Consider the following 27402-nt stretch of genomic DNA (forward strand, 5'->3'; position numbering starts at 1 on the left):
GTACTGAGAGCTATGAAATGTGTTGGAGGATTATGCAGTTAAATTCTCATTACAAGCATACAAAAAAATCCCTGCCCAGCACAAAATGTTGCTCTTTGGGATGAATCTAAGGCAGCAGCTGTACAACAAGTGTGCAGTTTAGGAGTCAAAGTGTGGCAAGAACATTCTTTCAATGTCACAGTGAAGCAAAATAACAATATATCATTTTTTCCACAGCTTCCTGTGTTGTAAGAGATGCTACTGGGAACGTCAATGATACAATTGTACCTGGAATGAGCTGCAATGGATCATCTGCCTGTGGCCTAGGCTATGATTTTTCCAGATGTGCAAGTCAGCCATGTGATTATGGGCTGATGAATAATTTTCAGGTTTTAGTGATAATATGGATTAGCATATATGCATATATTAGCATAATAAGCAGTACATGAATACATAAGTACAAACATGCAAAGCTGTTGTCTGCAGACAACTACAACAGGACAACCACTTTTATCTAAAAAAGTAAACTATAGGAATGATAAAAGACAAAAATCCCCTGCATGGCATGTTCACCTTCACACTGCCCATCACTAGCCTTCCTACCACCCTGGTAAGGCTTTTATCTCCTCTTTTAGCAAGTACCATGCAGCAGTATATGTTATAACAGCTTCAAACTGAAAGCCCAGGCTTAACAGAGATCTCAGGAACTCCTGTTAGATGAGGAATTCACCTCGCTGCTCTTGACACATGGATGTGATTTTACCTCAGGGGTGCTGTGGTCACAGTTAAAGGGTTGTGTCACAGCACAAAAACCAGAGTTCTGACTTCTTTTAAAAAAGTATCCAACAGTAGAGCAAAAAATCAAGTGAGAAGTAATGGAGTCTTTCTCCTAGGCCAGAAACTGTCTGCCATTTTTATTCTTCAAAATAAAGCTTAGGCTAAGCATCAAAGTAAAGCAGTTCTGCAGCCTGACAGCCACAGGTCCCAGATCTCTGTTCAGCCCCTGTGCTTCATGGCCAGTGAGAGGAATTCACCCCCCACCTGCACAGGCTTTTCAACGAGTCATTTGTACCTTTTAAAGTCATTCGCTTTCTTCCCAGCTGGCTCTGCTGAATGACAGGGCTGGGGAACCACCTTGAAAGGGATTTGCTGTCCCTTTCATAGACTACTTTCCTTTCCTTCCTTGATCATTTACCATCCTTACTCCCACCTCAGTTCAGCTGCCCACACTCCGGGCACTCCTTAAAATCATAACCTCCCTACAGCCAGACAAATTTTCACTTCTTGCATTTACCCCTGCCAGACTAGAGCCATAAAATGTTATGACTGTATCTGACAAATCTTAAGGATGCACTGGTTTCTTCTCTGAAGTACTGCCCACATACCACCAATCACATCCATCTATCTTTTAGCTTCCTTGTCTGGTGCCTCTCAACAATCTTTTCCCTTCAGTAGGCCAGCCCAGCACTCCTGGGAGGGCTGAGGGAGGCCTGACAGTGACCATCATTACTGTTTGCAGCACTGCAGCTCCATCAGGCATTTTCTCTCATTTTCAGCCATATTAAATAATCAAGGGGAAAAAAAAACACATAAAATAAAGTGCCTCCAACCACATTTCATACACTGGGGCTTTTTCCTGCCATTTCCATTTTCTTGTCTGCTACAAGCTGACTATTTACTCATCAAGTAGAGGCTGTTACTTACAGCAATCAGTTAGTAAAGGCAGTGAGGAAATCTCAGAGTACTCATCTGCCCCAGCAGACAGCTGCATATTTGAATAAGAATTTGGCTTTGCCTCCATTGCTTTTAACTAAACCCAAAATAATAGTACAGTTTGTGGCAGATTAAATTTAGAACCATGAAAAGTAGAGACACATAGAGCACTTGAATGGGTTTGTCATTAAAAAGTGCATCCAAATGCAAGCCTGTTCTTTTTACCTTCATTTTTTTCCTAAAGGTGATGAGCATGGTGTCTGGCTTTGGTCCTCTCATCACAGCTGGCATCTTCTCAGCTACTCTGTCATCAGCTCTAGCATCTCTTGTCAGCGCACCCAAAGTTTTCCAGGTAAAATTAAAGCATCCGTTTCCTTATACTTGGTTTTACTTCAGAGACAAAGTTGAACTCTCTGTGCCAAATGTAATGTATATTTAAGCAGCATTGACACATGGGGCAGGGAAAACAATATGTAGAATGTTTTTCAGCAGAAAAAGACAAGTTTTATCATCGTACAAGGGAGATAATGTTCCTTTGGTCAGAGCTCAGCTTTGCTGCAGGAGCAGGGGATACTCATGTGCCTGTCATAAATACCTTCAAGGGTACTTTCAGGACCACTTCTGTCTTGTTACAAAAAGCTGCCCTGTAAGCACAGGAGCAGCAGGAGCCCTCAGGTCCATAAGATTCAGGTGCTGTCAGGTGTGCCCTTAACAGGCTGTCCAGAAGCTGTCTGGGCAGCAGCAACGAGGACAGACTGGGAGCAGAGGGCATGGGAGAGATAAGCTGTACAAATTACATCAAGCCACTGATTTATGCTTCAACTTCTCACAATTTAGACTCTATTTAGCTATTTAATTACCTTTTCATTTGAAGCACTGAAAAGCATTAAATGCCTGTGATTCTATTTCTTATGATATAATAACATAGTAGCACATTGTCTTATCACCTTATTTAAATGTTCATATGCCACAGCAGTTGATGAACTTGAAGCACTGAGATTTAACTTTTGTTTAGCAAAAGCCTGGAAAGCTGCCACTCACAGACAGTGACTTCTGGTGCAAGAAAGGGCTCCTTAATAGAGTTATGTGCTGATTTTTCTTACCAGGCTCTTTGCAAGGACAACGTCTACAAAGGGCTAGAATTCTTTGCCAAAGGATACGGAAAAAACAACGAGCCTATCAGGGGATATGTCCTCACCTTTGCCATCGCCATGGCCTTCATTCTGATTGGTTTGTATCATCTTACACAGCTGCTACAGTGTCACGCTCTGAAATGACACAAACTCACACTATAATACAATCAGTAGCTGCAGTTTGGAAAATTTCCAGTCGGGTAAGCTCTGGCATAAGCACACCCCAAGTCCTGGTAGCAGTCCCACTATTCCTAATGAAGGCAAAAAGAAAGCAGCAGGGATTCCAGTGACTTACCTCCACCACCACAGCCTCATTCTCCAAGTGTGGAGTAGCTGCAATTCCTGTTCACTCTGCTGGAAGAGGGCAGTGCTCAGAACTCTATCAGAAATGGCAAAGTCACAATCTTTGAAAATGGTTTTCCAGTTTATACTGCACATAGCTCTGGGGTAATACTTAAGAAGCCTATTCTGCCCAAGCCTTTCCCACAGTCAGCTCCAAAGCAAATCCCAGTTTACCAGGACTGATGAAACAAAATCACAGCTACTACATTTAGGAGTGCATGGATTGTTATCAGTTTTTCTAAGATTTGAAATTCAAACTGTCTTGTGCTAAGTAAATAGGATGTCTAGTAGAGAATTCAGATTCCCACTGAAGTTGTAATTACAAGTATTTTTTTTAATGAATCCATCCTGTCAATTGTGTATTTAAAATTCTGAACTTTACATGAGATCTACATCATTAAGAGACAGTATGCTGAATCACAGTATCAAGTATAACACTGCATAGCACATAATGTTATTAAAATCAGGATTAGCAGACATAATTCATATGAATGAAGGTAGATCAAGGAGGCCTTAAATTAGTAATACACAAAAATACCCAAGCTCTTCCTGAATGATAAATGCAGACAATGTTCAGATTTAATGCATCATTAGGAAACAGCTAGCCAGCAGCCCAGGAAACTGGTCCTCTGTCTGACTTGTGTATGTGTCTTGCAGCTGAACTGAATACCATTGCTCCCATCATCTCCAATTTCTTCCTGGCTTCATATGCTTTGATTAATTTCTCCTGCTTTCATGCCTCATATGCAAAATCTCCAGGTGAGTCTGCATTCAGCAGTGATTTAAATATGGGCTTTATAGTCTGATCTCTGAAAGGTTTAGACTGTATGTCAGAAAACTGCAGTATGTGTAAAGTATCTAAGTTATGTGACCTGATGCCTTACTGAATATGATGTTTTATTTATCTCCAAAACATAAAAATAATGGCTCTAAGTCCTTACAACACCTACAGTCATACAGAATGGGAAAGGTGCATCCCACTGGAGAAAAAATTTCTGCTCTGAGTAGTTTTTTTTTCCCCTTACTATTAAAAAATGTGTGGGTAAAAGCTTATGCCAACTCTGGCCGATGAAGCTGCAAGGTACAGTGGGGAATCATCACTCCCTTCTCCAAACCTACAGCAAAACGTTCAGGGAGATTCCTAAGCACAGTAACAGTGCTACAAGTGATGCTGCCTGGAGGGGAACATGCAGAGCAAGAGCAGGTCCATCAAACAGCACCAGCACAGCTCTGCAGTGCCTACAAGCAGAATTGTAAAGCACAATTGTGAAGCACAATGAGGTCCTGTTCAGGGGTGACTAGAGATCCTCCCTCTACCTTTGCAGCAAAGGAACTTTGGCTGTCAGACTTGTGCATTGCCACAGCAGAATGATTCTCACCATCTCATGAAGGAAGGGGTGACACCTTCAGGAATAAAGTCAATCAGCTGAGCAACACTGGTTTGGCACACAGGAAAGACAATTTCCTGCTTTATGAATTAGTTATTCAACTCAAGGAGCAAGGAATACATTTTTGATTTCCAGTGTGAAGAAACTGCAGTAGTGACATAAATGCCTGCATCAACTTCCTTCCTACAGATCTGCAGAGTGCCATTTGTTTAGAGGGCAGAAAAGATGAGCACTTCTGCTAATTACCTGCACAGCTGAACAAATGCAGATCTGCTCCATGTGGCCTTGGTGCTGAGTGACAATTACCTCTACAGATTTCATCTGCCTACATCTGACTCTGCTCTGCCACTACTTAACATTTCACACAGAACTGCAGCCATTTTCTTTTCTCATTTCCTCCAGTTAATTTCTGCCAATTCACAATGATAGATTACAATAATTGCAAGGCTGCGGGACAGACAATTTCTTCCCAGCAGGTCCTTCCTATTCCCTCATTATAAAGATGATCCAAGATGGGGTTGCTCAGCCTCTTGTATCTTCTGTGTTTTCTCCCTCTCCAAAGTCTGCTCTGTGGAACACCTGGCAGAGACCTGCAAACCATGAAGGCTCAGTGCTTGCCTCATCATTTTAATTGGTAGCAGGGGATGGAATCAGTACTGCAGCTGAAAAGCAGCAGGAATAATATCTTTTTAAAGTCAATTGCAGATGATTTTATTTTTCTGCCACAAGGCCAGGCAATTTCCAAGTTTAAGACAGGTGCATTTACAGTATTGGGATAAACACTCCTCTCAGCAAGTGTTTAGCTACTGATAATAACTTCTGTGTATAAGCATCAAAAGTATACAATCATCAATTACCTGGAGTTACAGGTAATCTCCTGATGTCCTAAAATATTCTGAACCAATAAACTTTATTTTTGCAAATACACATAAATAGAATAGCTACTTCTGACAGAGCCTGAAACAAACTATACATGGGATTTTATCCACAAAAATCATGGATCATCATTTTATCAATATATTTTATGCTCTTCCAATTTCCTCAATTCTCTTTAAACAGGTTGGAGACCTGCATTCAGATATTATAACATGTGGGTGTCACTTTTTGGAGCCCTGCTGTGCTGTGGGGTGATGTTTGTCATCAACTGGTGGGCAGCTCTCATCACTTATGCCATTGAGCTCTTCCTATATATTTATGTAACATACAAGAAGCCAGGTAAGGCCAAACCCCACTATTATTACATATACATGTTGTGCTGTTAGATTGAATTTTAAAGGAATCAATTCTGCTAACAGAATAGAAATTATTTTTCTGTGCTATCTTTATTTAAAGGGAAGTCTGAAGCATCCCATTAAACTCCTTGTAATACAGATTAAGTTGATAGTCTGGTGACTGCCTGTTTAACAAGCAGCTCAAGTGTGGTTCAGGGTTTTCTGTAAACATTCCAGCAGACTGGTTTATTCCCACCACATCTTTATGACATTTGGGCTTTTACCTGAGTAGCACTCATAATTTTTTTTCCACCCACACACAAAACCTTACCTGAATTTTGCAGTGCTCTTATGCTGACTCATGCAGGGTCCTCACTCAAAATGTAAACGTGCTGCCCATTATACAACAAAAATGCAAGCTGAATTACTTATGAACTGATCATCCTCCAGCACCTCCCTACAATTCCCCCATAAATCAAGACAGATGGGCCCACTTTACTGCTGGAAAAAAACCACTTTGTAGCTCAGCAAATCACAGGAGCTGTCCTCAAAAACCTGTGTCCTGTACAAGCCAGACAGTCTAGCTATTCATATCCAGGACAAAACTAACCCAGATTTAGGTGCTAACCACCTGAATTACTTCTGCAGCAGAAAACATAAAACAAAACCAACAAATAAAAGCAGCTCAGTTCCCAGCAACAGATGTACTTTTATTGGAGTTATCTTGGGACAGCAACACCTGGTCTGAGACTGTGATATTGTTTCTCTTGCTGTTGCCTGTCCTCCCTATCTGTGCTCTCTCACACCCACTAGGATGGTCTGTGCTTCTCTCCTGTAAATGTATCATCAGCTGCAGGAAAGCACACCCATCTGCAGTCTGTTGTCAAGATCATTCCAGGATTTCTACTCTTTTCTTGGATATTGCCAGGGTCCCTAATGCAAAGCAGCACATTAAAGCTTGGTTAAATTCACTGAAGCTGCTGTACAAAAGCCCTGCCTCCTGCTAAGAGAGTGACTTTTGTTCAGCAGTAATTTACCAGCAACTGGAGGGTTCAGAAAAAACTAATATTCCTCAGAAAAGGTGACTTTACACAAACCTCCACTTAGCTGCACTTAATATTGCTTTGTATCTTGGCATAACAGGACTTGATCTGCATTCATGTAGATCTCAAAGCATAGAAAGACATTTCTTATATGTCTGCACTGACCAAACAGCTGCACAAAAATGAGAAAAGATGTATATGCCAAAATGGCCTTTGGAGACCAATTTTTGGCCTATACAGTAGAACAGAGCAAACTGGCACCAGCAATGTTCCTTCCTACTGGCTTCATTTGCACCTCCTGGTATTCCCCACCACACACATGACTCGGGGCTGTCCATTTTCTAATGGGAGAAGGACACAAAGTTAATTAACAAATAAGAAAATGGTTTTTAAGCACGGAAAGAACATTCCCTACAACATTTACATAAAGAATGAAACTATTTACTTGCATGGGGTTTTCTGCATCACACAAGCAAAACCAATCCCTTCTATTATGAAGCACAAAGAACAGATCTGTATCTATGAAGTAGAAAAGAATATACTCTGCTCTTCATAGAGAACACCATTGCTCATCTTTGCGACAGAATGTAAGGAGAAGCCTGTGGTTTAATGTGCATTATTTATCTTTATCCTATGCAGAAGTTAACTGGGGCTCCTCTACCCAGGCTCTGTACTTTGTTAATGCCTTAGACAGCGCTCTGGCTTTAACGACAGTGGAGGACCACGTTAAAAACTTCAGGTAAGATTTCTACTGAACGGTAGGAATGGCTTGTCCTGAATCTGTACACAGCCAATTATACACAACCTCTTTTTTCCCCACCAGACCCCAGTGCTTAGCATTAACTGGAGCTCCTATGGTCAGGCCTGCTCTGCTGGACATCACCCACGCCTTCACGAAGAACAACGGGCTGTGTATCTGCTGTGAGGTGTACACGGTAAGGGAACTCCCCCCATTGCACCCCCAGCAGCAGTGGGGCTGCAGGGCTCTGCTCCACATCCCACTGTCACCCAGCACACAGAGCTCCCACTGGGGCTGACTGGCAGCTGTGCACAGCACCAAAGAGATCTGCACTGAGAATCAATTTCGTCATAATTCGTGACACGAAAGCTGTCGGCTGATACAAAGCCTGCTGGTAAATGCCTCACTGAGATGCATTTCAAAGTTCACAGTAGGTGAACAAAAACTGGTTTGAATGAAAAAAACAAAACCAAAACATTACAAGGAAAGATTTTAGGCTTAGAAAATAGAAAACCTCCAAACCACACAAAACCTGAAGGGTTATTGCGTGAGAGTCAAATTACCCAGGTTCTATTTTCAGCTTTGTCACTGATTTGCAGAGGTGGGGATTGGCAAGTAATTCAGCTCTCTTTGCAGTGGTTCCTCCAAAACTGTTACAATGCTGATTTTGAGGATAAACATGCTCTTCTGAGATCTAAAGAGAAGGAGCAAAGTGTATTTCTAGATATAAATACACAGCAAATGATGCATCTTGGAGGATGAAGATCTAGTCTCTCATCAGGACAGAACAAAAATAGATAGATTTGTAGTGTAGGGAGAAAATGTATTTTAAATATTACATTGCCCTTTTAATTTTGAGAGAGAGGAAAAAAAACCAGAACAGCTCATGGCACTAAATGAGGCTACAGAATTTAGATAATAGAATCAGTCCAGCTAAGATAATGTATTCCTCTATAGCAGTAAAGGAATAATTCATTTGATGCTGCCACACTGCAGAAACAGAGTACAGAAGATCCACATGTGACTCTTCCCAAATCAAATGGATCGATAAAGAATGAATGGTCCTAATTCTTCCCTACTATAATATTGTTCCATTTCCCACTGAATTCACTAAGCACAGAACCAATCCCAACAAGACCCTGAGATTATGCAGCTTCCTAAAGTTAAGTTCCAGCAAGTTTTCTGAATTATTAGGCACATTTTTCCAATATTAATACTTTCTATGGAGAACTGAGATTTCATTCCTGTCGATACAAAAAACTCCAAAGACCATTTCATTAGTATAAGCTTTGTAATTGTTTAGGGGGGCTTTCTAATTATTTCTTCAGCAACTTAAGTGAAATTTAATTTCCTTGGTAATAAAAGTGTGACAAAATGAACCTCTATGAATTGCAAAATTGTGGTAAAAACCAGACGATAAAATTCACAATCACATTGAAGAGCAGCCTGCAATAAATATCACAACAAATGCAGTGAGACTATTCAGCCATAAATGTAACACCCAGCACATTCTGCCTCAAAAGCTGACATGCTGTTAGCAATGCATAAAGTTTTGAAATACCATGCCACAGAGAACATCTTCCATTCTTTTCTTCCAAAAGGCAGCAAGAAACTTTCCAGGAACTTGTTGATACATAGCTCAGAAATGGATAAAATAAAGATCACAACAGAACATAAAGATGATTTCAAGATTACTTGTCTCTGAGGTTATGGCTACATGTTGGCTTGAACAGTCTGCACTTTAGGAAAAGGGACTCTTTCTGCTTTTACTCCCTGCCTTCATGTAAAATACTTTTTCAGGGTTGGTCCTCAGTCTGCAAATTCACTGGACTCCCTGTACAATTGCACAAACATTCCACAAGTGCAAAGGAGGAGCAGGGGAGGTCACAGACAGGCCCCTGGGCCAGCAGAAACACATTGTGCAAGCCAGTTACAAAACCACCTTCAGGTGCTTTCCTCTGAGAGACAAGGAAGAAGGGCAAAACTTGTTTGTTTCCCCTCCTCACTCACAATGAAACATCAGGCTTATTGTTCAAATTATCATTCCCAGCTCTTCATACATCCATTAAGTTATATTGATGCTTCGTGACTTGGATATGCACATGGTTTTTTTCCCATTAAATTACCAGATGACCACAGAAAGAAAACTGGCAACAAAGGCATTTGCATCTTTAACTGCATTGCATCAATTCTTTTCTCTTATGTCAGTAGACAGGAACTTCACCATGTATATTTAGATCTGCTGAGACTCTTTTACACAGTCAAGCCAGGGAGGGACTTTATTCACTCTGAGCTGCTTTATCATACCTTAGATGTTTTTTTAAGATGTTACAATCCATAGCACTCCTTCCTTCTGTCAGAATGACTGCATTTAAGTAGCATTAACAGCCTCAGCCCTCTCAAACAGAATGTGAATAATTTTTGCAGCCCAGATATTTTCAAAGGGCTGAATCTCCGTGGACCCTTTCTGGAAAGGTATTTTTCTGACTCTCTCCATTTGCTCCCACAGCAGGCTAGGTAACTCCTTCAAAATCACTGTGTGATGTACAATACAAAGCCTTCATAATAATATTTTACTGTATCATGCAGGGCCCACGCAAGCTGTGTGTTAAGGAGATGAACAGTGGCATGGAAAAAAAGCAGGCCTGGCTCACAAAGAACAAAAGAAAAGCCTTTTATGCAGCAGTGGCAGCTGACAGCTTCAGAGATGGAGTCAAAAGTCTACTTCAAGTAAGCTTTTTGTTTACAGAACACACAGGAGAGCGTACATCAAAGCATCCCTTTATGTGAGACATCACTATTCGCTTGTGAAGAAGCTCTACATATATATGGGTAATGTTATAGACAGAAAGGGGGTACATGTATATTCCATCACAGATTCTTTCATCAAGATCTAGTTCTGGGCTATGGAATTATGAGACAAGGCATACTGATTCTCTCCTAAATGAATGAGACAGTATTATGAAAAAAGAGAAGCATCTACAGGGCAACATATCAATGTCTATGCAGCTGACACTTGATACACTTCAAATCAATTCTATTGTTTGGTATTACACAGCATATTGAATATCTGAGAATGTTTGGCATATTTTCTGCAAATAGCAAGGTCATTTAAATGAAAGTCTGCAATATTTTTCTATTACTCTAAGAATGCAGGAGATAATTTCCAACAGTCTATTTAAAATGGCCATAATGAAGGCACAGAGACACTGTTTTCATTTTTCCCATCTCCTTTCCTCTCTCATATATATGAATATTTAAACACGTAGGTACTGAGGCAAAATATAGAGCAAATTCATATCATTTTCACAAAATAGACTGCTGAAAAAACAACAGTGCCAAGTGAGACAGTAGGGAGCCAAGTAAAATACTCTGGGTAAGTCACCCACTGGTGTCCTACCAGGGCTCTTTGTACACTTGCTGAATGGACAGGACAATTGAGCGAGATGAAATGCTATTAATAAAGATCTCTTTGTTCTGGAAAAGCCTCACAAAGACACTTCATCTTGGGCTCATACATTGTCTCAGTAGGAGATCTTTGTGATGTTTTTGAGAACTGCTACAGTCTGATGATCTCTTCCTTTCCATTACTACATAAGCACTATTGACAAAGTCAACTACTGGACCCCAAATAATTCTCTTCCAGCAAACAGAAGGATAACCATATCATCATTATTGCAACCTAAAGACATCAGCAACAATTGCTGATTTCAACATAAACAGTGCTACTCAAAAAACCCACCAAGGTTCCAAGAGTTTTTACCTATTTTCTGTATGCTAGTAGTCAAAAGTTGGCAAGTGTAACAATTTTACAAGCTGGCGTTTTGTGTCTCCACCTAGAGGTTCCCAATACACTGAATATTTAGATTTCTATAAACACTAGGTTAGCTGAATCTACATCTGACTTTCCTTACTTGTCCAGGTTTTAGCATCCAGAACCAGTTTTGAAGGCAAACTAGTATCTTGCCAAACCATTTCTTCTTCCTATTTATGAACCATAATTTTATCTACAAAGCATGCTCAGCTGATTTTGGATCACCTTTTGAAAAGAACACAGCAAATGAAACAGCAACAGTTTCCAAATTCAAGGCAAAAAAATATTCTTAGGAGCCCATCCCTTCTCTGTGTATCTGAGATGTTTTAAAAGACTACAGACTCACTTCATCTACTGAGTATTCCAAAGATGATTAAAGCTTTGTGACATTGTATCAGAATGAACATACAAACAGTTCTTGAACTCCCTCTTGATTCCAAGTTATTGAACCATTTTAATGAGAGCATGTCAGAAGAAATGCAAATGAATGCTAATTTAGCAAAACTACACTTCTGTCATCTAAAATAATTTATAGTTGGAATGATTTAAAGCTAATCTTTTTGCATGGGTATGAGCATGAAGGGCATTTATGAAATGCAATCGAGTTGTGTCTCCAGAACATTACTTCAGTTATCTTTTGCCATTAGTTTTCATTTACAGTAAAAGCATGTATGTGCACCTCTCTCAAGCAGTTTTAATATTGGCAGGCCTCAGGCTTGGGTAGAATGAAACCAAACACCCTGGTGATTGGATTTAAGAAGGACTGGAGAAGTGCACCTGCCACTCAAGTTGAGAACTATGTGGGCATTATACAGTAAGTCATCTCAGTACCTCCCTTTTCACTCCTCTTAGACCAGATTAATGTAGCATTTCCATAGAGAATTTCATGTGTAGGAACAATGTAGGAACAAAGGACATAGGTACAGACCTGGCCTCACACATCCTAGCTCTGTGGCTGAAGTTATTGTCCATCAAAAAAGGTTCATGGGTTCCCCACACCTTGTAGGATTTGCTTTGCAAACACCTGGCACCATCAGAGCTGATATGGCTTGACAATGCTCAAGAAGCTGCACTGCTGTCAACAGTGCTTTTGCAGAACTGTATTTTCCCATGTTTAGCGGCCAGGGGCTCAGAGAAAAACAATGCTAATGCTCATTCTAAGGGAATAAGAGAACATCATGGAATTCTTCTTTTAAGCCTAAGAGACAGAGGAAGAGCTTTGCTTCAAATCTCATGTGTGCCTAAGGCTCAGCAGCTCTGTGGGTTGGGATTTAGCTAGGAAACAGTCATTTTGGAACAGGCTTCTCATAGATGCTTGCTCAAAATTCACTTGTAAAGCTGAAGCAAGTTACAGAGCAACAAAACCTACCTCAGCTTTGTTATTTCCTCAGAGAAGGGAGAAAAAAATTACCCTATAGCAACCTAGTTCCTAAAAAAGTGCAGTCTGAAAGACCCATTTCAGGAATAGCTGATGTGCTCCCATGCCCAGTCAAACTTTTTTTTAAATGAGGGAAGAGGACTACTATAAATTTATCTGGGACAATTCCTTCTGCAATTTTATCTAGTCTGTCCTCTCTGTGAACACTTTCACTGATCTTTTCAAAACAGCTTTCCTCATCAACATGCATGATGTAAAACCATGTTTTCTCTTCCTTTTCTTTCTTTCCAGTGATGCCTTTGATTTTGAGCTTGGTGTAATTATCATCAGAATTAGCCAAGGATTTGATATATCTCAGGTCCTTCAGGTTCAAGGTATGTAGTGACTCGACAGCTGAATATCTCTGCTGGTTAGATGCACAGCATAGGGACTCTGACACTCAGAAGAGTCACCATCTGCTTTCTAGAATAGTTCCTGCACTCTCAACTTCTATAGTCCATCCTTGCTTGTGCAGTTTAAATCCTGTCTGAAATCCCTGCTGATCACTGGCAGTGACAGAAGGAGTCCAAGCCTCACACATTAAGGGGCTCTGCACACCAGAGAACTCAACTCCCAAAGCAGTTCCAGCACAGGCACAGGCTAAAGCAATAAAATCATATTGTGCCACAGCAACCGGTTACCCTGCTGCAGATTTCCTTCCTGCTCATGGCACATCTGCTCTCTCTGCCTACCTGATACCTCTGGGACAGACGGGAAACGGGAAGCTGCACTTTTGGTACCACCTCTGTGCAACTCTGAGTCTCACAGAGCTCCCACCCCTACAAAAATCTAAAATCTGCACGGAATCATCAGTTCTCTCTCCCCCCTTTCCATTCATTCCTCCTTAGCTTAGCAGCGCATATCCCAGGGGGCAAGGGCAACCCCTCTGCCATGCCACCACCATTTCGGGAGACATGTCTTTGTGCGGCCAAGGCGGAGCGGTTCCCCAGGTTTCGGGCAGGGCCGCTCTCCCCCGGCGCTGTTTGCCGGGAGCAGCCGGGCCCGCGGCTCTCTGCTGCCGCCTGCCGCCCGCCCGCCGCCATCGCGGCACCGGGGGAAGGCGCGAACCCCCGGAGAAACCAGCGCAGAGGGAAAAGCGCCAGAGACTCCTTTAAGGAACAAGGGTACGTGAACACCCCCTCGCACCGGCAGCTCCATGTGCTTGGAGACCCACGGGGAAAAACTGCAGAGACTCAGAAAATATTCCAAAATAATCAACCTTTTCTTCACCCCCGGTGATTTCTGAGAGCTATCTGCCTATCTGTGCCTGCTGCAAGTCAGAAACTGAGTGCTCAAAATGTACAGTCATGGGAACACCTGTAAAAACACAGTGAAAACAACTCTGCAGTCTTACAAATGAGCAAATATTCTCCAAGTGTTGTGACACAAGGAGTAAGAGAGAATTAAGGGGGGAGCCTCAAATACAAAGAAATGTTTTGAAGCAGATACAGAATCATTGTAGTGGAAAAGAATGATCATTGTGTTCTCTTATACTTGGTACAGCATTCTGTTCAATAGAAAAACTGAAATTTTAGTTTTGAGTAGCCATTAAGTCTGAAGCTATCACCATGTCTAATAATCAGAAGTATGAGACTGTCATTGGTTAAAAACTAAAAGAAAGTATAATCTTTCTGTTGGCAATTGAGAGTGCTAACAGAGCTAATAATGTCTGGCTAGCAAGGGTTTATTCTACTTTTTTAACACAATGTCTTAAATGAAATTACCTCATACTTAGTTAATTTATTACTCAAATAGAAGACTTCCTTATGAAAAAAGTTTTCTGCAGGCAAATGTGAATCATATTAATTAGTGCCTCACCATAATATATTCCACAATAGCACATGGTACCCTTTTCTCAGCAAAAGCATAATAATGCTAAGATCAAATTGTTCTTTTATATTACTAAGTTTACAGAATTGATTGGCTAAATCTTCCATCTTTGCAACTAATGCTTTAAAAAAACCCCATGAAAAATAATTCTGCATGGAGAATGATTGTATATTCAGGATCCTTACGTATTTCTGAGAATCTCAAAGTACAAACCATGAGACTTTGTTCTAAGAAAAGACACCCACAGGCTAGAACTAAATACCTCAGCTTCCTCAGTGTAGGAAAACAGCTTTCCTTATGTCTTTTCAAATTCTTGGCTAAAGAAACCAACTAAACATCCACAAACATAACTCAATAAATAATATCTCATGTAACTATAAAATGTCATAATACTGAATTGAATTTGGAAGAGACAACCTGAGAGCAGCTGGCACACCACAGTGCTGTAGGCACAGGCATCCCAAGCTAGGGCTTCCAGAGGTGAATTTTGCTTACTTCTCCCTACTTGTTTGCAAAGAAAAAGCATTTTAACAAAAATTTTCATACCATGAGCTTTACATTGTCTACAAAGTACCACAACAGCAATCACATCATCACCATTAGCTCAGTAAGGGATTTAATTTAAAAGACAGCAATGTCTTACCAGTTCTCTTACTTTTTCTAATATACAGAGGAATTAGAGAAGCTGGAGCAGGAGAGATTGGCACTCGAAGCCACCATTAAAGAAAATGACTTTGAAGAAGGAAAAAGGGGTATCTGTGGATTCTTCAAAAAAGCCAGCACACTGAATATCTCAAAACACGAAACAAAGGGTAAGTTCCAAAATGCCAACTCCTCCCCAACCCTTCAATGCATCACAGTTTTACCAATATGAAAACTAGAATTTACTCCAAGCCAAAAACTCCTGAGCCACAGAGAAGCCCCTGGAACAGAACCTCCCTTGTGCAAACTGTGGTGGCCAAACCCTGTAACACAGCACAGGGACATCCTCTGCTCACAGACCACACTCTCTGCAGCACAACCATTCCCCCTCACTTGCTAGATAAACTTCTCAGCTCAGCTTATCTTCACTGCTACTTGACAAAAACAGAACTTGGTTATTAAATTTTGAGGAATTCAGTACAAGTTGGTTGAGGGGGTTTTGAGGTTGTTTTTGTCTTTTTAATAGGGTGGTTTAAGCTTTTGAACAGAAAAAAAGCTTTTAAGCTTTTTTCCCTCCTCTCTAAAGAAAATAGGAACATATGCACAGTATGCAGGCAACAAGCATTCTTACTTAATATACACACACAACCTTAGTACACAGCTGAAAAACAGGTAAAAATAGCACTGCTCTATAGGCTAAGCATGATTTCATAAGAATGCACAAGTGAAGGTGGTAAAAAGTACTGAAAGTACATACACAGCATACTGTCAAATAACTAACACATTGATGTGTAGGTGATGAAGTCAATACTACATTTCAGATCTAGTGAAATGATACAGACCCAATTTAAGGTCTCATTTCACAACTGCTAGGCTGTAATGATAATGACCCACCTGAAGCCATGCTTGTACACAGACATGTATTTTCAGAGTTTGCACCTGCAGAGACAATTACATCTGGCTGTGCATGCAACTCCCACAGGTGCCAGGAAGAGCTACAAACTGGGAACATAAAATGCCATTATTCTTCAGCTGGGAGGCTTCAGTTGATTTTGTTTCAGTAGAACATATTTTTATGACAATTCCAAGACTGCATGCCCCTGTTTCAGCTTCCCTTTTTGATTTTGTTGAGAAATGCAGAAAGTAAATATATATTACACATTTTGGCTCTCTGTATTAGATAGATTGTGTTAATAAATAGCCCCACCTCTCTGTTTTGTTTTTATGTTCATACTCCCCAGAGTTGTTCCATCTCCCAGCAGAGATGCTAGAACTGTAGAGGAAAGCCAATAACTGCTTTGGAACTATCCTGTACACAGTCCAGAAACACAGGAAAACCCAAACAAAGCATTTTCATAACCTTGCAGATCAGAGTAAAACCTCTAAAGAAGCCTGTTTGTTCCACCTAGAATACTGCTCTGACACCATCTCTTTGAAATCTTTGAAAGAGAAGCAGTAATAAAGCCAGAGGCCTCAAAAGGTGGAATGCGAGAAGGTATTGTTAGCACAGAGTCAGGACTGCATCTTTTAAAGCCAGCCAAGCAAACAGCAAGAACCAAAATTTGTTTCCAGTTATCAGTGACCATGTCAGCATAAGGAAACAGCCATGTGTGCTTGTGCTCTCCAACTTCCAGCTTCACCCATACCACCCCTGCACCCCATCAGCTCACTGCATCCACTCTGCCTGTACCTTTCAGGGAGCTCTGGATTTTACAACACAGCTGAGCTTGTAAATGATGCAAAATGACACAGTTACTTCTAAAATCTATCAGGTATTTCCCAGTGGCTTTTTAAGGCCCCAGTGAATTTTACATTAACTAAAAAGAGACAGAACAAATTATTAGGTAACTTTTTTCAAATGTTATCACCTAGCGACAATGTGTTACACAAGCTTTGGTTTCTGTGTCTATGAGAAAATTAAAAGTCCAAAGCATCTACTCTGTACCTTTTTTTCAGATTTAAAGGACAGAAATTATGTCAGAAACAGTTCATTTTCCTGAAGCTTTCCCTCCATTTGGCTCCCTAAAGCTACTTATTGCCTCACTTATCAGACATCCTTCCACATTTTTTTCTTTCTCATTACAGAGAGCACCATTAACACCATACAGTCAATGCACGTGGGTGAATTCAATCAGAGGCTGCTAGAAGCCAGCACTCAATTTAAAAAGAAGCAAGGAAAAGGTACAATTGACATTTGGTGGCTGTTCGATGATGGAGGTAAGGAATTTGAGCAAGAATCACAGGGAGAGAGATTCCTCTGTTACCAAATATAAAAACAGACTTGGGAAGTTGCATAAAACTGCTTTTTATTAAGCTAACATAATCAATTTTCTGTCAGGATTAAATGTTTTAAAATTAAATTACATCCAACACTGCTTAAGTGAAAGATGGAATTTTTACCATACAATGCACTAATTTGACATTCCTCCAATTTTCTGTGTTCTTCCAGGTCTAACAATCCTGATTCCTTACATTCTAACTATCAGAAAGAAGTGGAAGAATTGTAAATTAAGGATCTTCACTGGGGGAAAAGTCAATAGGATTGAAGAGGAAAAACTAGTGTAAATATAACTTTATTTGTCTCACTTGTTTAAAGAATTAGAATTGATGCTGAATATAATGCATATACAGCAGGAAGGTGAGAAATTTTCAGCACAACTGGTTTGTTATACCGTGGCCAGCATGAAAAAACAAAAAGTACTTGATTGAAAGGTGTTAAGCTTATGGCATGGCCCTTAAAGCTCTGCAAATGGTGATTACCAAAGGAAACTCACATCCAGCACTTTTTCCCATTAATAGTTCATATTCCCTTCTCTGAGAAGAGCAGTCTGCACTCTGTAATGAGAATATAATTACTTTTATGGGATTTACATGAGACTGTCCAGGTAACAGGAAGTGAAATTGCACATGAAGCTCTCACATGCAAATAGCATAGACAGATAACTCACATAAATGTGATTTACTGTGATAAAATATAAAGAAGTTAAAGAGCAAGTTAATCAACTTTAAGGCCAAGTTGATTTTACTCAGTGTTTTAAAGAAAGTCTAGATTTCATAATCATCATTTCATAATCATTTGCCTTTGAGGAAATGAAAGGTACTAATACAAATTTATTTTTATCACCACTGCATGTAGGACCTTTCCTTCCTAAGCACTTCACACATTACAGCACAGCCATTTCAGCACCAGTGGAAGCAGCTCAGTTTGGGATGAAAGTCACTGACTGCTTAACAAAGAGCAAAAGCACCATGTAGAAAGTTAAAAACAACATCTCCAGCCAAAACTCCAGTGGCAAACAAGAGAGAGGGGTACAAGAACAGGAGTCAGAATGAGCAGCTTCACTAGGATTACAACACAGTGGCTTGGAAAGGCAGCTGCCACAGGATGTTCCCCTAAAGCAAAAGGGAACACATAGACCAAACTTTACTCACTGTGGTTCCCTCGGTTTTAGACAGTACCCTAAAATTAATGTACCTCTGCAAAAGAAATTCACAAGTGTTTGTACAAACTATCCTTATAACTGGGTAAAAGAGCCCTAGAGCTGTTCAAGGACCCACTGGGAAGTGTTCTCTGCCCCCTGTCCAGAGTCTGCCCAGTCTTGGCTGCTCAGGACTGCAAGCAGGCTCCTGAACCCCCATGTCACCTGATTTTGCTGGAAGGAGGAAGTTTTGACACCAAATGGGATTTGTCAAAACATGACAGTTTCCACAGAGGCAGCTCTGACACCGGCATCCCCTGCTTGTCCCACAAAGGCCAGAGTAACCAGCATGATCAGGACAGCTGACAAAGACCCAGCTTGTCCCCAAGAAAACATTATGTGTGTGTATAGGTACCTAAACACCAGCATTCCTCAGGACATAGCCTACCTGCCACATGCAAAAGCCTTCACAGAGACAAATCTGACAAATCTGGGCTGGGTGATTCCTCCATTCCCCAGGTAGATCTAATACTAAATCCCATTCCCCAGGTAGATCTAATACTAAATCATCCAAGTACAATTTCAGCCATGTATTTTGAATTCAGAAGTCAAATTTAACTGGACTTTTCCTAGCATGTAATTCCCCAAATATTAAAACCTTTTCACAGAAGTTGAGATTTTGCTCTTTAATGTGTTCAAAACAGGGACTGCCACCAGGGACATCAAGATTTATACAAGCTGTATGTTCTTTTTATATAAATACATTAAAAGAAAGAGTAAACTCTCAGGTCATAAACAAATATGTATTTCTACCGTGGTTTGCTCCTAGGAACTCTCTGACCTTTTCAAAATCCAAAGCTAGATATTCTACCAGAAATAGAAACAAAAAAAGGAGGTGGGAGAAGGACGTGTGGGGAAGAACCACAAGATCCCAATCATGGTTCAAACAAGGGCAAAACTGACCTAATTAAACCTCTCTATCCTCAACACAAACACACAAAAACCTATAAACTATTCCTTCTGCCAAGGAAAGGCAGAAAAGCAAATTATTTTTAATGAACATGTGTAAAGACACCATGCGAGTAGCTCAATATAAATTCATAAATGAAAAAAAAAAGATTCTTTAAGTATTGGACCTTCTGGATCAAATTTTGACCAACACATGCACTACCAGTACTGTAAAGGCACATCCACAGCATTCTGACAGTAACAGAGTAACAGAAGCCTTCTGTAAGTATTGGGGAATTCTGACCTACTGTATATAGAATATTCCTCCTTTGTAACTCAAGCCTTTGGGAATACTTAAAGTACCATTGTTTTCCCAAAAAACAATGGTACTTTAAGTAAGTTTTCCTCTGTCTGCTATTAATTTATTTTTATTTTGTGATTTTCATCAATCATCAGTTCAATGAATTATGCTACAGCAATCACATTAATCCAGTTCTGCAATTAGAAACTGAAACACTAAAGCATTTAAAGTAATTTGTCATATAGTCAAAGATATAACATGCAGTTGTCTAACTCATTCACAAGTGTTCTTTGATATAAGGCACTCCAAAGTGCAGTGATCAAACATTTTCTCTTTTGTTTTCAGGATGGCTTCACTCCTAAGCAAATTCAGAATAAAATTTGCTGATATTAATATCATTTGTGATATCAATATAAAGCCCAACAAAGAGAGGTAAGAAGCATTACCAAATCCACTATTTAGCAGCCAGCCTTTATCTAGAGTTTATTTCTTTTATGTTGAAAATTAAAAGGAAAAAAAAAGAAAACAACAAAGCACAACACAAAAAACACTTTCACTTCATTGTAATAATTTTCTAAGTATCAAGAGCAGGAAAAAGGAAAGAGTTTCTATGGACCATTGGAGACTTGACTGAAGAAATTCAACTAAAGAATATAAAAGGTTTTATAACTAGATACCTAAAGTCCCCTTTCAGTGCTCTCTTGATCTCTCGAGTAAAATCTTTTAATCATATAAAGAACTGTGCAATAAAAATCTTGTTTTTCCTCCAGTACAATGCAGTGATTTTACATAAATAAAAAGCTATCAAAAAGAATTAATATCTGGCATTAACATAAAAAGCCACACACATTTGCTGCATCAGCACTGTCTGAACTGCACAAGTGAGCTCTATGCCAGACACTTGCATTGTATCTCTCTTCCAGCTGGCATCCCATCTATTTAATGAATAATAAGAGGATTATCACTATTTTACATACTGAAACAGACAGTGAGGATGTTGACAAACAATGACAACTTAGCAACACTAAATGCTGCATATCACAGCCTTTAACCCATCTCCTGGCCATACAGCCAAGGCCAGCCTGTGCCCAGTCTGCCACTTCACAACAAGGCCTGTCAGCACCAAGTGCTCAGAGAAACACTCAGACTCACACCCATACAAAAGAAACTCCCTGAGGTCTCTGTGAATTTTCAACAATGGGCAAGCAAGAAGTACTGAAGGACAATACGGTTCTCCAGATGAAGCCATTCAAAAGTTCAAGAAACAACTTGAAATTTAGAGAGAAAATCTGAACACAGTTCTGAGTCCACATATAGCAAAAAAACCTAGTGCTTCCTTCAGCCCCTTGTAACAGGCAGTTTGTATCACCTGTTTATCCATTGCATTAAAACCACATCAGTGAGGTGATTGGTCCAGCTAGTGCTGAAACAATAATAAAATGTTCAGTATTCATGAGAAGACCACATTCATTGTTAATATTAGCAACCAACTACTGCAGTTTGCAGTTACTGTAAAACTCATTTCAGTATTTTTGCCAGAACCAGGACAACACAGAAAATTCTCTGCTAAATGCAGTGTTTAATTATCCTCAAATAACCTTTTAATTATTCTCAAATAACCCAAACATACTGAAGTGGCACAGCTATAACTTGGGGCACAATGTAGCAGAGAAAAGTTAAAGATTTTGCATGTTTTTCAGCTATAATTATTATCAGTGAGGCCCCTCATCCACAGTGACTGTGAAATAAGTTAGTGAGTTCATACCCTGCAGCAAGGCCTCCTTTGTAATCCCTGTTTCAGCTGGAAATTCTTTGAAGAGATGATTGAACCATATCGCCTCCATGAGAGCTGCAAAGATATGACAACTGCTGAGAAATTAAAGCGAGAGACTCCATGGAAAATTACAGATGCAGAGCTGGAAGCTCTCAAGGAGAAGGTAAAGCCTCACCTACTTTTTTACATATCTACCTTCTCTTGCCCTCCAGATGTCTGAAGCGATTAGTAAGAAAAAGTGAAACAGCAGATATGGCATTAAAAACACGACATGTACAAACCTGTATTTGATATTTACAGATTGGATTTATATTGTAAACACTGCAGAGGTGTGTTATGATTGCGTTGTTGAGCTCTCTCAGACCTTGGCATGTTTACACAGTATTTTCCAGGCTGGTGAGAAGCTCTGCCCACATCAAAGCCAGCCACATGAAAACCACCTCTGAACCAGAAGCCACACAGTTACTGCACTGAGCCTGAGCTAATTGGGTCTGCTGAGGTTTATTAAATGGCTCCACTGTTTTGGAGCTTGAATCTCTTAAAGGGTGCAGTTCCAAACATTCACCACTTTGGGCCATTTAGAACTGAATCCAGACACTTCAACTAAGCTAGAAATTTCTCCAAAGGCAGGGTTGAGCATGAATTCTTACCTCAATGGCAGAGTGAAGTCTAAACCAGTCTACCATGCAGAAGCTCTCCTGCAGTGCAGAGGAACTTCAAGGCCAATGCTGGCTGATCTACTGGGTGAATTACAGCCCAGTCTGCTCTTTATATTCGTTAGAAAAATACCTTTTTACCAATGAACCACCAGGATTCATCAGGCCAGTGACAAAAGGATGCAAACTCCTTCACCCTTAAGAGACAAGTTCTCCTGTAACTCACAGAGAATTAATCCAGCAATTTTAGTTATGGTTCCTGGGGAATTAACCGGAGTACACTGGGAGTTTAGTTATCTCCACTTTATGATGCTGGTAACTTCCTCAACAGAGCAAGGACTGCAACTCTGAGCTCAGAGCTGCCAGAAGTCACAGCCTGCATTATTAACATAAGCAGAAATCAATGATGATTTAAGATAACACACTACACTACTGACTGCAGCAGCTGGGAAGCAGACTGACTGCTCATGGAGCTGATAATCAGCATAAGGTTATATAGTCAGCTATGGGCAGAAAACCTCAGGATTATTCTCACCTTAAATTATCAAAAAGTGGGAGTCAGAGCCCTTAAAACACCTCAGTACAAAAGGTAACAGGAATATTATCACAGACGCTCACATGCAGAACTAATGAGGATACAACAGGAAGAAAAATACGTGATTAAGCTTGGTCCTGTCTAGGTCACTAATTAAGGAACCAGAAAAATTCCTCAAAAGTTGAAGAGAGCAATATTAAAATACCAAATTACTCTGTAAAACAAGAACAGCAACAAAAAGTTTAGCTTACACATCTGGAAAGACATGCCTCTTAACTTCAGAAGTAGGGCAATTCTGGGAATTTTACAGAGGACATTAGAACACCTTTACAATTTAACAGAAAAAAACCTGGCAGCACAGATAACGGGTGATGTTATAGGATGATTCTCATGAGGTAACAGCTGGCTACATTATGAGGGTTCTTACCTATATAGTATGTACAAGAACAGTGACATTTCTGTAGAGAAGGAAAATTTAAGATCTGAATGGAGAAAAATCTGCTTTTTACTTTCTCCAGGGAAAGAGAAAATAATTTACAAAATCAGTTAAGATACATCTATCTTACATAAACCTGCCCTGGTCTCTTGTTCCCTGTGACTTGTGGTTAAGCCATAAAAATATGGAGGGCTTGAGCTCGATCATAAAGTTCAGTACAAAAATAATCCCTATCCCCAGGAAACCTTACACAGGAGTGAACCACTGGAGTGGCCCTCATATAACTACACCAACCAAAAAGTGTGGCTTAGCCTCATATTTTGCCATGGCTGAGACTGTGGACCTCAGAGCAGACCTGGCTTCCAGTGCTGCTAAAGCAGCAGCAGAAAATCTTCAGGCAAGGGGGAGTGCAGAAGTCCCAAAGGCACCAGAGCTGAGGATCACTGACCTGACTGATGTTTTTCTTTTCCTGGTGTGTTTGACCAGAGTTACCGCCAAGTCCGTCTGAACGAGCTCTTGCAGGAGCACTCGAGAGCAGCCAACCTCATTGTCCTGTGAGTCACAACATTTTTGATTCTAAGAAAAATGTGGAATGGGATTCTGGACTGCAGCTACAGAAACCCTTGTGTTAATTCCCTGAGCACAAAAGTAATCTTTTAAGTACCTTCTGGAGGGCTTGCATCTGGACTGATGCTTCTCTGGGACGGCACTGAATATGAATCCTTCCTGGTGATGAAGCAATTGTATAAAGGAAAGGAGGCCACCAATAAAATTACCCAAAAAGGCCCTTTGCAGAATCAATTTTTATTTACAGACACATTTGTTGTGCACAGCTTCAATAAATTAGCTTGCACTTGTGATGCACAGATAAATCTCTACAGTTCTATTAATTCAGTCTCAAAAATGGGGTGGTCATACAGTGCTTACCACAAATTGACCATATTTTAAAACTCCCATCTCACAGTACCTGCAGATCAGAAAACTGACTGATGGACTGCAAAACTGTGCATGTGTTGCATTTTTATCCTTTTTAAAAATCATACTATTTGTAAGTTTTTTAACCCCAAAAATAGTCTTTACCAGTTTAAGGCTACAATCAAAAGCAGTTAATATCCAGTACAATCAGGTGAGCAAGGGTTTGTTTTCACATCCTAAGGCCTTAATTTGCAATCTTTTAGAGTAATTATACCAGAGTTGTATATGAACAGTGATGCTTTCTGCTTAGTATTTAATGAGAAGCCTGGGCTAACCCTGCCTTCATAATGATAACTTTATTTTTCCCTCTGCCCAAACAGGAGCCTCCCTGTGGCAAGAAAAGGAGCAGTGTCTGATTACCTGTACATGGCTTGGCTAGAAATTCTCTCCAAGAACCTTCCTCCAGTCTTAATGGTCAGAGGCAACCACAAAAATGTACTGACTTTCTATTCTTAGAAAAACAGCAATGCCTGGAACATGCCTTGCTTGATTCCAACAGCTACATTTTTAACAGCAATGGTTCATCAAAGACACACTCATTTAATAGAAATCTAAAATTTTCATAATTGACAGGTTTTTTTCATAAATCCAAAGCAAAGAATGAGGAAAAAAAAATGTAAATGGTCCCTGCTGGTGCTACACTCCAGTACAGGCAAAAGAAGGAAAATCTACCTATATGTCATATGAGACAGCAAATATTTTGAGCATAAAAAGAAGAAATTCTTCTGATTTTATAAAGTATTGAAAATGTCTTTGATATTTATCATAGAAAGCAAAAATTAACTGTGATAAAATAGAAAGGATTAAATCTCTAAATAATTTTTTCAAACTGCACTATCGTAGTTGCTAATGGGCACACAGTAGGATTCAAATGAAATGCACCAACTTGTGAGACAAAAACCTGTATGGCATCCATCAGGTGTAAGCCAAGAACTGATAGAATGCAAGTAGAATATATGCAATGATTTTTGCCAAATTAGGATCTGCCTACAGCAGATGCTTTTACCTAAAATGTTCTGCTAATTTAAATGAATTAAAAACTTCTAATTTAGTCACAAAAAATTGGATGCATAAAAATATGGACTTAATTACAAGACTTGATAATGCATTTTCAAGCTCTGACATGCAATAGAATATGTGATTGAAATAATTAAATATTGTAAGTAAATTTCACCAAAAAATTAGTAAAACACTAAATATTCTGACAATTTTTGCTATGAATGTTAAGGTTAATACAATCGGATATTATACATTGGGATAATATGTACAGTGATTTATGTGATTAGAAAACAAAAACTCATTAGCTGAGTTGAATGCCTTACTTTTGATTTATATAAAAGATTTCTCTCTTTTTTGACTTTCTAAATAATATTAATTACACACGAACTTCAAATAAAGGCAATTCATTACGTTGTGTAATTTTTCTATTTTCTACTCTGCAATGTTATGGTACTTTATAATTTCAGCTGTCAAGAAATGCAGCTTCTCTTTTTAATGGGTAAAGCTATATCCTATGGGTAAGCACTATTTAAATTAAAGCCCATCAAGGAACATTTATTTGTTTATTTTCTATAGTCCTGCAACTCCTTTGCAGAGATCAACCAACACGCAACCTCATGAAAGCCAGGGAACCCTGGATTTCACTAATTGTATATTTTAAAGCGGGCCTCAGCTTCCATCTTGCTTGAATTATTAGAATTTGACTTGTAGTGGATTCAGCACTCCATCTCCAAAAATGACAAATATTTAATATTCATATTTTTTCTGAGTGCAACAGCAGCAATTCAGCAGAATATGGTAATGTAGCCCAGTAATCCATGCTTTATTTTCTCTACCTAGTAAAGGCAGGATATTAAATATTGATATTTTCTCATAATGTTCTTCCTTTGCCTCTCACACATTTACAATCAGGCTGAAGGATCATTTCACAACCTAACTGCATTAGACAGAAGTTTCCTCCATATACCAGCCTTCCTGCACAACTCTGAGCAGACCAAAGCTCCCATTCTGCACCTGCAAAACAAGGAGATTATTCTCCTCCTTCACAGAGATTTCAGCAGTGATAGTGCAGCTGTTACATGCTGCCAGGTCCTTGCAGCTCCTTGTGGAATTGTAGTGGTCACCATCCTCTCCACTCACACAGGTACATCTGAATGGCACCCAGCCAAAGCCAGGCTTTGAGGGAGGCTCCACTTAGGCTTTGTGGGTTTCCTATCACACAAGGACCTGGAGGAATTCTACACCTCTGTTAAGCCCTCAATGATGCACATGACTGGGGATTGTTTCTTAAACAGTCCCAAGTACTGCAATTCTCAACCTGCAGGGAACATGGACCCAAACTGTGCTGGGGGACCCTAAACAGGTCCAAAAAGAGAATGAGCACAAAATAACCCAGCAATGGCACTCTCAAAACTCCTCACACTTCTCTCTCACAAACACACTGCTGTGGGCATTGCAAAAATAAATCCCAAGAGACACCTTTCTAAATAAATAGTCATCAAAAACTAAGTACTGACATACACATTTCTATAAAATTTCTTGCTTGCACTACAGTGACTAATTAAAAGATGTACCCACACAACAGTGGAATGGGATAAACTCAGGATGCAACAGCACTTGACTACCTGAAAGTGTTATTTCCACAAATTCACAAGTAATTTAAACAAAGTATTTTCCTGGCAGCTTCTACTCTGTTCCTCACCATGATTTCTGAATGTTTCTAGACCAATTTGGAGAGTATACTAATTATGAACTACCTTAAATTGCAACTTAGATGGCAAAATTTTGTTAGTCCACCTACCTCATTTCCAACTCCATAAGAGACAGTCCTGTTTCAGTTAAGACAGCCTTAACACACAGAGTAACACCATCCAATTTCTGAGGGCTTCAAGCTCTGCCCTTCTTGTTCTTTAGCCACACCTTTTATCCCCTCCTGTTGATGCCCTGCCCCTGTGTGGTTGCTCAGTGCCCCTGGGCACTCCCTGGCTCATTGCTGCCAGTGCTGCTCACAGCTGTGCCCACTGGGGATGAGGCTCAGCCCCACTCCCCATCACCACAAACTGGGTGCCTACACAGTTCTTTATGTAAGTTATGCATAAAACAACTGC

The 27402-nt window shown here is 39.9% G+C and overlaps 1 protein-coding gene across 2 annotated transcripts in view; it reads left to right on the forward strand.

Moving 5' to 3' along the window:
* Window positions 1-24751, forward strand: part of SLC12A1 (solute carrier family 12 member 1) — a 41098-nt gene extending 16347 nt beyond the window's left edge. For both annotated transcript variants that reach the window (XM_058033252.1, XM_058033253.1), the window contains exons 10-26: window positions 217-368; window positions 1937-2044; window positions 2799-2922; window positions 3825-3926; window positions 5615-5770; window positions 7449-7548; window positions 7633-7744; window positions 10138-10278; window positions 12070-12176; window positions 13032-13114; window positions 15281-15421; window positions 17337-17468; window positions 17701-17812; window positions 20265-20351; window positions 21721-21856; window positions 23807-23874; window positions 24616-24751. In XM_058033252.1, the coding sequence (XP_057889235.1) occupies window positions 217-368; window positions 1937-2044; window positions 2799-2922; window positions 3825-3926; window positions 5615-5770; window positions 7449-7548; window positions 7633-7744; window positions 10138-10278; window positions 12070-12176; window positions 13032-13114; window positions 15281-15421; window positions 17337-17468; window positions 17701-17812; window positions 20265-20351; window positions 21721-21856; window positions 23807-23874; window positions 24616-24751 (1997 nt within the window). The remainder of the gene's footprint in view (window positions 1-216; window positions 369-1936; window positions 2045-2798; window positions 2923-3824; window positions 3927-5614; window positions 5771-7448; window positions 7549-7632; window positions 7745-10137; window positions 10279-12069; window positions 12177-13031; window positions 13115-15280; window positions 15422-17336; window positions 17469-17700; window positions 17813-20264; window positions 20352-21720; window positions 21857-23806; window positions 23875-24615) is intronic.
* Window positions 24752-27402: the final 2651 nt, after the last annotated feature.

Source organism: Melospiza georgiana, chromosome 13 (assembly GCF_028018845.1).
Source record: "Melospiza georgiana isolate bMelGeo1 chromosome 13, bMelGeo1.pri, whole genome shotgun sequence".
NCBI classification, from domain to species: domain Eukaryota; kingdom Metazoa; phylum Chordata; class Aves; order Passeriformes; family Passerellidae; genus Melospiza; species Melospiza georgiana.